The 12,856-nt window shown below is 34.5% G+C and overlaps 1 protein-coding gene across 6 annotated transcripts in view; it reads left to right on the top strand.

Annotated features, from left to right (window-relative positions):
* The first annotated feature begins 10,030 nt into the window (after positions 1 to 10,030).
* igsf9ba (immunoglobulin superfamily, member 9Ba) overlaps positions 10,031 to 12,856 on the top strand; it is a 63,567-nt gene continuing 60,741 nt past the window's right edge. For all 6 annotated transcript variants that reach the window (XR_014607978.1, XM_084126630.1, XM_084126628.1 and 3 more), the window contains exon 1: positions 10,031 to 10,323. Coding sequence is in view for 5 of the 6 variants with exons in the window: in XM_084126630.1 (XP_083982756.1) it covers positions 10,260 to 10,323 (64 nt within the window). In the remaining variant the exon portion in view is untranslated. The remainder of the gene's footprint in view (positions 10,324 to 12,856) is intronic.

Below are 12,856 nucleotides of genomic sequence, written 5' to 3'. Positions count from 1 at the left end.
AAGTGAAAATATAGCCAGTTGTAAAATAGTCTGATGTGAGTTTAACACCTTCCCAATTTAATTAGCAGTCATTATTGAGAAATTAAGGCTTTAGATGACTTTAGTTTCAATTAGTAATGTATGATTTCAGACAGAATTACTATATAGTGATGTCGCTTCTTACTGTGGTTTAAAGTTACTTACTGTACATTATGGTAAAGATTTTGGTTGAAAAATATTGATATTGTGGTAAAGATTTTGGTCATATCACCAATGCTAGAAAGTCAACACATAAAAAAAAAAGTAAAACAGTATAGTATAGTAATATAGTATAGTAAAACTATACTATGAGGTCTCATTTGACCACATTAGTTAATGTATTAACTACCAAACTAACAATTAGCAATACATTAATTTATTGTTTGTTCATGTTAGTTCACAATGCATTAACTAATGTTAACAAAAAAAACTTTTGAATTTAATAATGTATTAGTAAATGTTGAAATTAACATGAACTTAAATGAATAAATGCTAGAAGTATTGTTCATTCGTAGTTCATGCTAACTAATAATTATTGCTCCTTATTGTATAGTGTTACCAAAAAAAACTTCAATTAACAACAAGACTTCATTACTCTTTAGCTCCAGCTTAAGTTTCCAAAATCGTATGCCGGATGCTTTAGAGTGGACCTCCTGAGCATGTCTGGACAGTGCCACTACCGTAGTTGGCTTATTATGAGACACATCATTACAGGATAAAGTGGATTAGAGATTTAGTCATGGGTATTTTTTTTTTTTTTTACATTTGGGGATTTTTGCAGCGGACAGAATTACACATAAATACCTCACAAATGGACATTGTGTCTGGCTTTTACATTTGTATCTAATGTATAAAAAATAAGCAATGTAAATAAGCTTCATCTAATGTCATGTTATTAGGCCTCCTCCATCACACTACAATTACATTAGGCCGTTCACACACCTTCCTGACAGCACGTTTCTTATGTTTTATGGTGTGTTTGGTTGCTTGGTAACAGTGGATTTTCGCCAAGGCTCAGCTTATGGCGCTCTCTTTGATTGTACAGCAGTTTGCACTTGAGTTCAATCTCTGACATTATTAGTACGAGGCACTCTGATAATTATGTAATAATCAGCAATTCGACAGCATAAAGTCTGCAACATCATAGGTCATGACATGTTATATATATTTTTGTTGTTGTTGTTGTTGTTGTTGCAGCTACTATGATGCATTTTGGGACGGTTATCTCCATATGCATTTTTCATAACATTGGTGGTTTGAATGGTTTTTAACTAGATTTCAGTACACAGATGGCTGCTCAGAGTGTTAGGGAATACAGTAAAACCAACCAACAGAATCAGTCTGGCAGTAGCACGATAATGGAGAACCGCCAAAGAGACCAAAGAGATGGTCGGTCAGCAGCTTATCATAAAACTGTTGATTGAATGATTTGCTCTGACTGTAAAACGCTGAATAGCAAAAATATCAAATTACTTTTATTTCTGATGTGTTGGAAATATTCTCATTGCTAGTCAGTTGCAGGTGGTATTATAGTAAGAGGGACATTCCCATCGTAGAGATCATTTGATTGGACAAATATTTGGACACACCCCTGAGTTCAAGATCAATATTTTTATCTGTTTTTGAGAAAAAACTGTATATTTATATAAGAGATATAGCCTATCACTTTATTCTATAAAATCTATTTTTGTACATTTAAATAATACATATTATTTTATGTTTTGTTATCTTAAAGCCCCAAAATGTCAGGTGGTGAAAAAGTCTGAACAAATGAACAGACTAAGAAAACTATTTAAAATGGTGTCTTAATAATAAAAAATAAATAAAACTATAAATACTATGGCATCGTTTTAGGTTTGAAACCTTGCTTTCACATAAATACATATAGTTTTAAAGCTGTTGATAACTGAAAACATTTTGTCCAGAAATGTGTATATTCTCAAATGTCAGGGTGGCACAAATGCAAACATGCATACTCTTTTACGAATTGGCAAGGTAATAACAGTAAACTTGATAATTCAGCATCCAGAGTAGCCCAACTGATCCTTGTGGCAGAGAGAAAAGGTTTGTAGATCTCTCTCAAATACTGGTAAAATGATCATTTCAAGTATGGGTAGGTTGGTACACTTTCCATGACAGGTGTACAACTACAGTATATACATACAATTTGGTTGTACCGCCTGACATAAAAACAGTCAAAAAATGAATTTAAACACTTTGAAATGTTATTTAACAACTGAAACTTGCTTAAACACATTGTTCATGACTCAAAAATACGCATTACATTAGTTTTGATTAAAAAAACTTTTTTTGTGTGTGTGTGTGTCTGTGTGTGTGTGTATACATATACTGCACATACAGTATATAGAGAAACATGTAATATATATCTCTATATATATTACATGTTTCTCTATATACTGTATACTGTATACACACACACTCACACATATTTATGTGTATGTATGTACGTATGTGTATACATATACCGGTACTGTATATATATATAAATAAGCATCAATTTTGATCTGATTAATTGAATTAATACATTGTAGTGAATTAAATTAACCCTGTAAAGTTGTGTATATGTGTTTATAAGTATCATATTTCATGAATAAGGCTTTAGGGGTAAATCTCATCATATGTATAATATTTGAATACTTGAATAATTTGTTCGTAAAGAAATTAATTCACCAATTAATTTTGCTTTGTGGTCAAAAAGAGTTTCAACAAAGGATCATGAATAAATAATATAGATTATGAATTATGAATAAATAATATAAATATATTATAATCCTAACTGTATAAATATATAAAATATATATAAAATATAAATATATTTAAAATATATTAAATATATTAAAAAGTTCTGCATATAAATATGCATATAACATATTTATAAATAATAATATAATTATAAACAAATTCATAGTTTTTTTATTGATTGAGATTATATGTTAAAGATGTGCATCTACATTATTTGTTCAACATATTTAAATGACACAGGTATACAATTATATCTGACTAATCACATTGCGCAAGGCTACTCTATTCTTGCAGATCAGAAGACAAAAAAAATGTCAAGATGAAATATATATCCTTATAAGGTATCACCAAATCACTGTTTTCAGTTTCACTGTGATATCAGAAACAATCCAAAAATACACTGTTGATAGCTTCTTTGATTTCCAGCACGGCATGTGGAATAAATCAAGATGCACTAGTTTAAGACGCAGCAGTGCAATTCAGCAGCTTAAAAATTCACAGCAAAGTTAATGTAAAACCTTTTAACAGCTACATGTCTGAAATCATGCATATTTGTCTGACAAAACAGCCGTATCATTGCAATTTCATGCCTGAACTGTGAGCATGAAAACACGCTCTCTTGCCACATTAGTGGATACACCATGCACAGTTCACGCTTACTTACACCCACTCTTTTAAATGGACAAATGAAGTTGAAGGAAAAACGTCTGTTCTGCTCAGAATCAGTAGCAGGGGCCGTAACACAGCAGCAGTTGCCAAGAGTTAGTATTTTCTTGGTATTACTTGGATACCTCACATTCCTATAGAAACTGAGAATGTGGCAAGGGCTCAAGCTTCAACACTAAATACACTAGGGTTAAAATACTAAACCATTTTTGCTGACATTAAGATTTGTTCCCATCATATCTTTTCCAAAAATGGATTGAGGGAGCTTTATGGAACTTGAAATATTGACAATGAAACCATGTCATATGACAACATATTAAAGTAATAAATAATAAATATAACAAAAATATTTATTATATATTTATATTTTTTCACATTCATTAGGAACACTCTATATATTTTTTTTTTATAAAAGCAGCTTTTTATGGTTTAAAATATTTATATATTAATTATTTTATCAGATAGATAGATAGATAGATAGATAGATAGATAGATAGATAGATAGATAGATAGATAGATAGATAGATAGATAGATAGATAGATAGATAGTTCACCCCAAAAAAATAATCCTGTAATACTCACCCTTAAGTTGTTTCAAACCTGTATGAATTTCTTTCTTCTGCTGAACACAAAAGAAGATATTTTGAAGAATATGGTAACCAAACAGTTGATGGACCCCACTGACTTCCATAGTATGTAAAAAAAAAATACTATGGAAGTAAATAGTGCCCATCAACTGTTTGGTTACCATATTCTTCAAAATACCTTAGACATCAGGCAAGGTCAGTCACAGGCATGCAGTCCATACAAACAAACAGGCAGGGCAAAAGGGTAATCCAGAGACAGGGCACGAAATCCAAAACCAAGAGACATAAGACCAGGAAACCGCTCAGAGATGCCGTGTAAACAACTAAACAAGACTTCGCAGGCAATGCATGTGAAAACCAGGCTATTATAGGGTGAGTTAAACAAGGTAATGAGACACAGGTGAATGTGATAATGGATGATGGTCTGGGCAAAGGATAATGGTAAATGTAGTGTGTGGATGTGTGGTGATTTTCCGGGTTGGAGTGCCCTCTGATGGTTATCCCGGGCACTCTTACTGTTGATTGTTACACAATGTCAATAAAGAACCTTTATTTAGAGTGTATGCAAAAATATCAGGCATGTCCAACTCAGGGCTCATACTAATTGGTGTGTGTATCTTTAATATGATCAAGTCACTGAACATCCACTTTTAAGCGATAGAAAACTGATTAAACCTCATTGCAGCACAGTGGATTTTATCATGTCCTTAGGAAAAGCATCTGCTGGGAAAGCATCACTGTAAGCATTCGGGAAAGGCTGTTTAATTCCTAATTCAAGATGCCCTTGCAGGAATCACGTGAGGGAAGGATTACACACAGTAGAGCCATTGCATTTTGGCACTTCATCCATAGCATATGAAGCCCAAAAGCAGACAGTTGGACCATGACAGCGCTGTCACTGGACAGACATTCAAACATGTTTAAAGAACATTACTTAGTCACTTACATGTCACTTAGTTTTTAACCTAATTTGAAGAACTGTGCAATATTTCCTGTCCTAAAGAGCGGATCGAATGAATTTGGATAGGTCACAGTAAAAATAAGGTATATCAATAATTTGTTTTCTCTCAGTGAAAATGCAATGATAAGAAGGTGATGTATCAGTGCCTCTAAAGTCGAAAAGTGATTGTAAAGGAATAAGCTATAGGGCGAGAAGTGACACTTTGATGTTCGGTGCAAAATTTAATGGAATAAGCCTGGAGAATTTTACTCTGTAACCACAAAGGTGAGTTTATTAACTTCAACAACTTATTTTTTTCAGAAATGTGAAACTCTCTGAACAAGCTAAGATAATTATAAAAAAATATTTAGTTCAATAAATAGTGATGTCTAAAAACATAATGTGTTTTTTTACACTCTATACAAGCCATGTATTACCCTAAAAGGTGTTGCCACCAATGAAAATACTCTATAATCAGGGACATAAAAAGGTTTTTTATTGGCAAATATGGTTCCAAAGGACCTTTAACATCTAAATAAACTTTCCCTTGAACAAAAGGTTCTTTATAGTGAAAAAGGGTTTAGATCAAAAGTTTAGATCACACTTCTTTTAAGAACTGTCCCTGGTTCTTTGGGGAAACCTGGGCCCGGTTTCCCAAAGCGTTCTTATCTCTAAGTAGTTCTTAACCTATTTCTTAACCTCTCTCTTAACCTTATGGGACGGTTCCCGAAACGTTCGTACGCTAAGTATATCTTTTGTAAGTCACACTTTCGTAAGGTTGGTCTGGACCATTCGTAGCTCTCTCTTAGCGTTGTTCAGGTCTAAATAAATATAATTCTGAAGTTTTAATACACCCAGACAGTATTAAATTAGGCTAATTCAAGTGTTTTCATGCAAAGAATAAAATTGTCATTACACTGATTGTTGTTAGATTTTTAATTATATTATTATACAATATTATTTATTGAATTAAAGCGCTCTTTTAAAGGCCAGTGAAAGCATAGGCTACTGTCAGTTAAGTCATATTCGGACGCTAATATTGTTTCTCATGGGCTTGTCCGGTATTTTAAACATTTACAGGGGTAAGTCGGTGATTTTAGTGCCGTCCGAATCCATAATATCAGTGTTTTTCTCACCCAATCCGCGTAAAAATCCCTGGCCAAATTAGTACCTTCTGTTTTTTGACAAACAGGTCGTGTGGTAATTTAATTGCCGTCTGAATCCACATATCCGAGTTTACAAGAGATTCAAAATTCACGGTTTAAATCCTTTTTGATCACTGCCGAGCACCGTACGCAAGATGTAAACTTTTATTACTGAAATGCTGGAAAGTATTTACACAAGAACAATATTTCATCGCAGCTCCACCTCAGCGATCAAAAATGGGAAAGAAAAGGCGGCACGTAAATTTTTGAAAAGGTTATTGTGGCAGCAATAGGCTATATGTTACAATTTTAAAATATGTAGGTTAGGCTATTATAGGCTATTATAGTTTGGATTATTTTTTATAATATCCAATAATCATAATAAATTGCAATTTCAACTATTTCTGAAGTGCTTCTTTTATAAAGATGACCGCTTTTTCACATAAACAGCCCCTGCACGAGAGAATAATTGATTCTCGAGCCATCGATTTCAAACAATTCAGCACCATCGCCACGGACAGCGCCGGGTCACGTCGCACTTAAGAAGGTATATCTTAAGCAGCTTTCTAAGGTATAGTTCGGGGAACACACTTAGGAAAATAAACAAATTTGGTAAGATATATCTTTCGAGTCTTCTTAGCAGGCTAAGAGTGAGCGTTATCGGGAAACCGGGCCCAAAATGGTTCTTCTACTGAATCGCTGTGAAAACTACCTTTTTGGAACCTTTATTTTCAAGGGGGTGAAATCATTTCTGTCATGACAACTAAAAATGTTGATATGTTTGAAAAACAAATATTGCATCACAATAAGTGTAATTGTCAAAACATTTGGTAACTAAATAGAATTTTATGAAGTTTAGTGACAACATGTTACAATGTTTACATTGTAGGCCTACAATGACTGGTATAGGATACAGTTTTTATTATTGCTTGACAAAAATTTCAAGATTTCAATTCCATTCTTGTGATTTGATTCCGATTTTGATTCAATATTGACTAATTTGGATACATGTTTATTTTAAATTTTATTTAAAAAAATAATCTCACCTATGCTGTAAACATAGAGGGCCCAATCTGCTGGTATTATTAAAAATAACTTTAAATTAAATATAATGCAGTTTTTGTTATAATAACAATTATTTAATGACATAAGTAAAAATATAATAAATATATAATATAGTGCTCAGCAAAATATCCTCTCTAGCTATTTTTTCTATTCAATTAACATGCTATGGTCGTTAAATGGCTTTCCTGAGGTAAATGTAACGTTATGTGACATAATTGTTCTCCTGCTGTTATATTGACCTCTTTCCGTGGTTGAAAAACACTAATTGGTCGATATTATCTATACTTTCGGTAAGTTGTACTGCATCTTTAAATAAAAAAGTAACAGGTGATCGGTTCACGTGCACTTGAACTGAGGCGCTCAGCGATCTGTCACGTCACATTTACAAGCGCCAAACGTATTTTTGTCTGAATTTCGTAATAAAATTGACGGAATCTAAGAGCTGAGAATTAGTTTAATATTAAAAGTACCTCTTTGCTCCACAATTTTTCTGTGCGTGAGAAAATGGATGTGTGGCGTGAGAGCGTGTGAAAAGTGTCAATTGCGCGAGTCTCACGCTCAATGCGTGAGAGTTGGCAGCCCTGGGTTTCTGAAAGCGCGCTGCAACTGCTAACAGGAAATGCTGACCAGTTTTTGAAGGCAGAGCAGCGAGCTCATTGGCTACTGATACAGCAGGAACCAATCAGCTGTGCTCTAGATAATGATGTGATTACAAGCAGATTGAGTTGGACCTCTTAGCCTGTGCCATCTAGAGTTGTATGACAGAACTTTGTATTTGCATGGTTCAAATTATGTACTAGTTCTACCGCCATCAGTACTATTCATAACACCATTTCTGACTGAATACCAATATTTTTTCAGATTCTACACTTATTTGGACATTAACAACAGTCATCTAAATGGCAACTGACTTTGAAAACAGAGACATTTTCTATTTTAGGATTAAAAATTATCCTTATTTTTAGGTTATGAGAGTCAGGGATGAGACACAAGCAATATATATATATATATATGATGTTAGATGAATTTGAATAGTTAGATAAATGTTATGATGGATTTCCTAAAAATTGTTACTTGTTTGTGGCAAATATATATAATCTTCACATTGTGGAATAAACCTCAGCAATTAGGAGTGATTAATCTGATGTGTAGTTAAGGCTCACATGTAGATATGTGTGGTGCCTCCAAGCAGAATGATTGTCAAACACAAGCGCAGAGAGGGCAGTTTATAGTCTGTATTTTCTGGTTCAAAGCATTCATTATACTAGATAATTGCTTTCTCATGGGCCAATTTTGTTTCCTTGTGGGCTGAGCAGACTACAAAGGACAACTGTCTCTGAAAATAAAAGTTTACATTCTGTCTATACATAAAGTTTTGGTTCAGTTTAAAAATGGTAAGTGAGTTGTTAACTCTCTCCCTTCCCCTGACAATAGAAAACTTGACATTGGCAAGGACAAGACTTGAGATCAAAACTAAAATCTGGGTCCTGGTGATTAATAATGTCATAATTTGATGACTGGCATGAATTAGAATTCTAGCATTGTTTGATAATGTTGTCTAAAGACCAAATCATTTTCTCAGCCTGACACAGGAACATCACTACAGAGACTATTAAAGGGATAGTTCACCCAAAAATGAAAATTCTGTGATAATTTACTCACCCTGAAGTTGATGGACCCCACTGACTTCCATAGTATTGAGGAAAAAAAAATACTATGGAAGTCAATGGGGTCCATCAACTTGAGAATGATTTTTGGATGAACTATCCCTTTAATGTTTCTTTCCATGTGTCTTAAAGCATTAAAAGCACAAATCTGTCTCTCTATGTTTTCTTTTCTTTTGTGAGACCTATTAGATATGATTGATAAAATATTATTATACATAAAATTAACCTTGCAGGTTATAAAACAATACAATGTAGTTTTTTGACATTTCTAGTATTTTTTTTTTAAATAATGAATAAATAAAATATATTTTTTAGCTGCTTTTTTGACAACCAAGAAATAACATTTAAACTCTTTCTATGGGTGCATGGTGGGAAAACAGATACATAATATCAACACATGTTTGTGTTTATCTTAACATTTATTGCACAATATGCGAAAATTGCGAAAACATAGTGTTGCACAAGCATCATATCAAACGAATAGTAAATAAAAAAGGTCAGATTAAAATAATAAAAAAGGTCTGACCTTCTGATGTGGCCAACAAACAACAACAAAATGAAAAATACATATATTTTTAGAGACTTTCGGGCACTTTTAGTTCCCTATTCGTGAAAGTATAGAGAGAATCTGTGAACAGAAAAATGAATGATGTAAAAATCCCAAATGATGGTTATTGTAACACATCTAAAGGCTGATGATATTGGTTGCCACACCCTTTGCTTTAGTGTGTGTAATGTTGATGCACCCTTTCCATCAGAATCAAAATGTCACGCTTGAGAGGAAATGTGCATGCACAAGTGAAGTTTGCAGGGGCATTAGAGGCTGAATTTAAAACTACACGGGTCAAAGCTCAATAACCCCCCACACGCACTATACAGTCTCGTCCATATCCGCATAGACCCAGAACAACATACTGTATGTGCCATTCAAAAAGACACACAATAGAGAAGATCCAAAGAGGTGCGGACTTTGGTTTCTGTTAATGCGCATGATACTGCAGCAGTTGTACTACACCAGCACACTCCAACTCACCTTGAATAAGAGCATCTGCCATGCCATTTTACTACCAGGGGGCGGATGATTAACCAATACACGCCCCAGAGCGCCCGGCACTGGCCAATGAGAGTGCAGCGGGGGCGGACCCAATGGCTACATTCCCACACTTGGTTTCACTTTGCACTTCGGAACATCTCCGTCTTCCATAAAGGCGCTGGTGCAGGTGCTCTGTCTCTTCGGGGGAGGATGCCATAGGAAGGACGGGCAGGGGAAAAAATGAAGGAAAAAGCTGAGAGAGGAGAGCACAGGATATGTTAAGCAGGGTATCAGACTGGAAACGGAGGAAACTGAATATGAAAGATTTATTGAAAGGGGCACTTTGAGCTATTATTCCTGGTCGGCAATAGTACTATGATTTGGTATGTGGCCACTTTGATAGCAAGTGTTTTCAGCACCCGAGGAACGGCAGCTCAAGGTGAGTTGAAGTGCAGTATTTTTTATTCTGCATCATTTAAGGAAATGCACATAGGCGTTTGGTTTTAACAGATGCGTTAATTGCACCTTTATTTATGCTTTCATATATCAAGCTATATATTTTATCGGAATAGACTATGTCCGTTTTTTGGGAACGAACCCGTTACTAGTGCCATGCTCTACCAGCTGAGCTACATGTATGACAATTAATAAATTTTTTTTTTTAAATCATCAAATATATCCATTCAATTGGGATAAAACTTGCTATTCATCCGCTCATGATTTCTTATAGTAGCCTATTTGCATCATTTCATATTAGGGCAATGAGCGAGACAATTGAAGGCGTGTAAGGTCGCTGTTTCAATCGATTGATGGTCCTATGATTACAAATGCTTTTGTGTATGTGTGTGCTATAAAGAGCGTTTGTGCATTGATCATCCATGATTTATTGTGAGATTCGAGACGTTAATACACAATATCACAGATGAAATGCGGTTCAGAATTGCAGTTAGTGTTGAAAAGGGGCGTGCAGCACTGAATGGAGACATGCTGCGATTGTCTGGGATACTACAGTCTGCCGTGCCTGTTTACACAGGGATGTATATATGCTCAGTTTTGTGTATTATGATAATAAAAGCTCAATCGCATAGACTCAAAACACATATCATATGCGTGTATATTTTGGAAGAAACGATGTCCATGATCTTTTCGTTAGCTTGTACCGCCTTTTTGAATGACATTATAACATTTCTCGTATATATTCTTATATTTGAAGCCCTTATTTGTTGACGAATGGACTGGCTTAACCTTGCATTTCCATCTTTGGCCAATGGGAGGGGCTATTTCCTCCTTTAATTAAAGGGGAAACTGGTGAGCTACATTGATTGACTAATTAAACATACAGTAATTTAAATTATGAAGTTAAATTTGTAATTGACATTTGCAAAAGCAGAATTAAAATACATTTCTTTAGCCTATCACACAACAGCATTTAAAAAAGAAAAGTCTAAAATATAATTATTTAACTATGTCTTAGAATCAAACGTATAAAATATATAATACATTATTATAATAAAGTATTAAGTAAAGTTATAAAAACCTTTTGGGCAAATATTTATACAGTTCAGTGCCACCACTAAAATCAGTTATTAGTTGTTGTGGGTTGCAACATGAAAAATAACTGGGAAAACCCCCAGGCCTTGATGCATGTTTGAGAGCTTTCTGTCTGCAATTTTATGTACTCTATGAAATAGTAGACACAGTCTGTTTCCTGTCTCCCAAATCCAACATTCAGCCATTTTGAAGCTGTCATTTAGAGAGCGTCAAGCACACTGCAATGAGACAATGTTAGCTTACAAGTGGCATGAATTAGGGCTTGAGAAAGCACAATTCATTGCTTTGAGTTTCTCTGATTGACAAAATTATACTGCAGCCCAAACATAGGCCTGATCTATACAAGTCTGTCGAATTGCTTTGTTAGCTTCAAGACAAAAAAAAAAAAAAAAAAAAAAAATCAGTTTCATATTTGAGACTGAGTCACAAAAAGTCAAAGACAAAGGTTTATTTGAGAGAGTGAGAAACCCATTCGAGACTCATGAGATGTTGGAAGAGATTATGTGCTTCAACAAAAGCTTAGGCAGTCAAGGAAGAAATGATCTAATCAGACCAATGAAGTTCTTGAGGTTCCTGTGAGGAAATGTAATGGCAAAAGTTATAGTATCATCAATTTTGGTTATCTGAACAATAAAAGAAATATAGTACTGTAGTACTAAACTAGATACTAGATACTATACTAAAAGTATCTGAACTTACAATTCAGCCTAGGGATCCTAAAATATTTCTGTGAGTAATTTAAACATCTTTAGAACCTTTAGAAGAGTGTTAAACCATAAAAAAGGTAATTATACATTTAAAGTGCCCCTATTATGCTATTTTGAAGGTTCCTAGTTTTGTTTTGGAGGTCTCCTACAATAGGTTTATATGCATCCAAGGTAAAAAATAAAATAACATAAAAAAAACCCACTTTAATTTCCTCATAATATACATTGCCCATTACCTCATTACTCAAAAAGTCTGAAAATCGGTAGTTCAAAGATTCAGCCTCTCTAAACCCCTCCTTCCCGCAAGCCTACTCTGCTCTGATTGGTCAAATGGCCCAGTCTGTTGTGATTGGTCTACCGCCTACATCGTATGTCGGAAGCAAAACACCTATTACCATATGTGAATTTCAGCTCCGGAAGCTTCCACAGCACTTGATACACAATGTGTGATACGAATAATGGCGTTGGTTTTTCTGTATCAATTCCAGGGTGAATCCTTATCCTTTTGAAGTGCCTGAAAAGTGCCATGCAAAGTGGATTCTTAGTGCTGAAAACAGCATCTTCTCAACATGTTGACAACACGAACCAAACTCTTCCAGGCCTCAGCTACAAGTGTTTGAGGGTGGGTTAAAGTAGACATTGTTCGCGGGCAGTCAGTGAAGACCATATACTGGCATTAGGTAGACTGGGTAAACCTGGTAGACTGTTTCGCCC

The sequence above is a fragment of the Abramis brama genome, assembly GCF_963993115.1.
Source record: "Abramis brama genome assembly, chromosome: 10".
Lineage (NCBI taxonomy): Eukaryota > Metazoa > Chordata > Actinopteri > Cypriniformes > Leuciscidae > Abramis > Abramis brama.
Note: the sequence above shows the minus strand (reverse complement) of the source record. Positions and strands in the feature narration are given on the sequence as shown.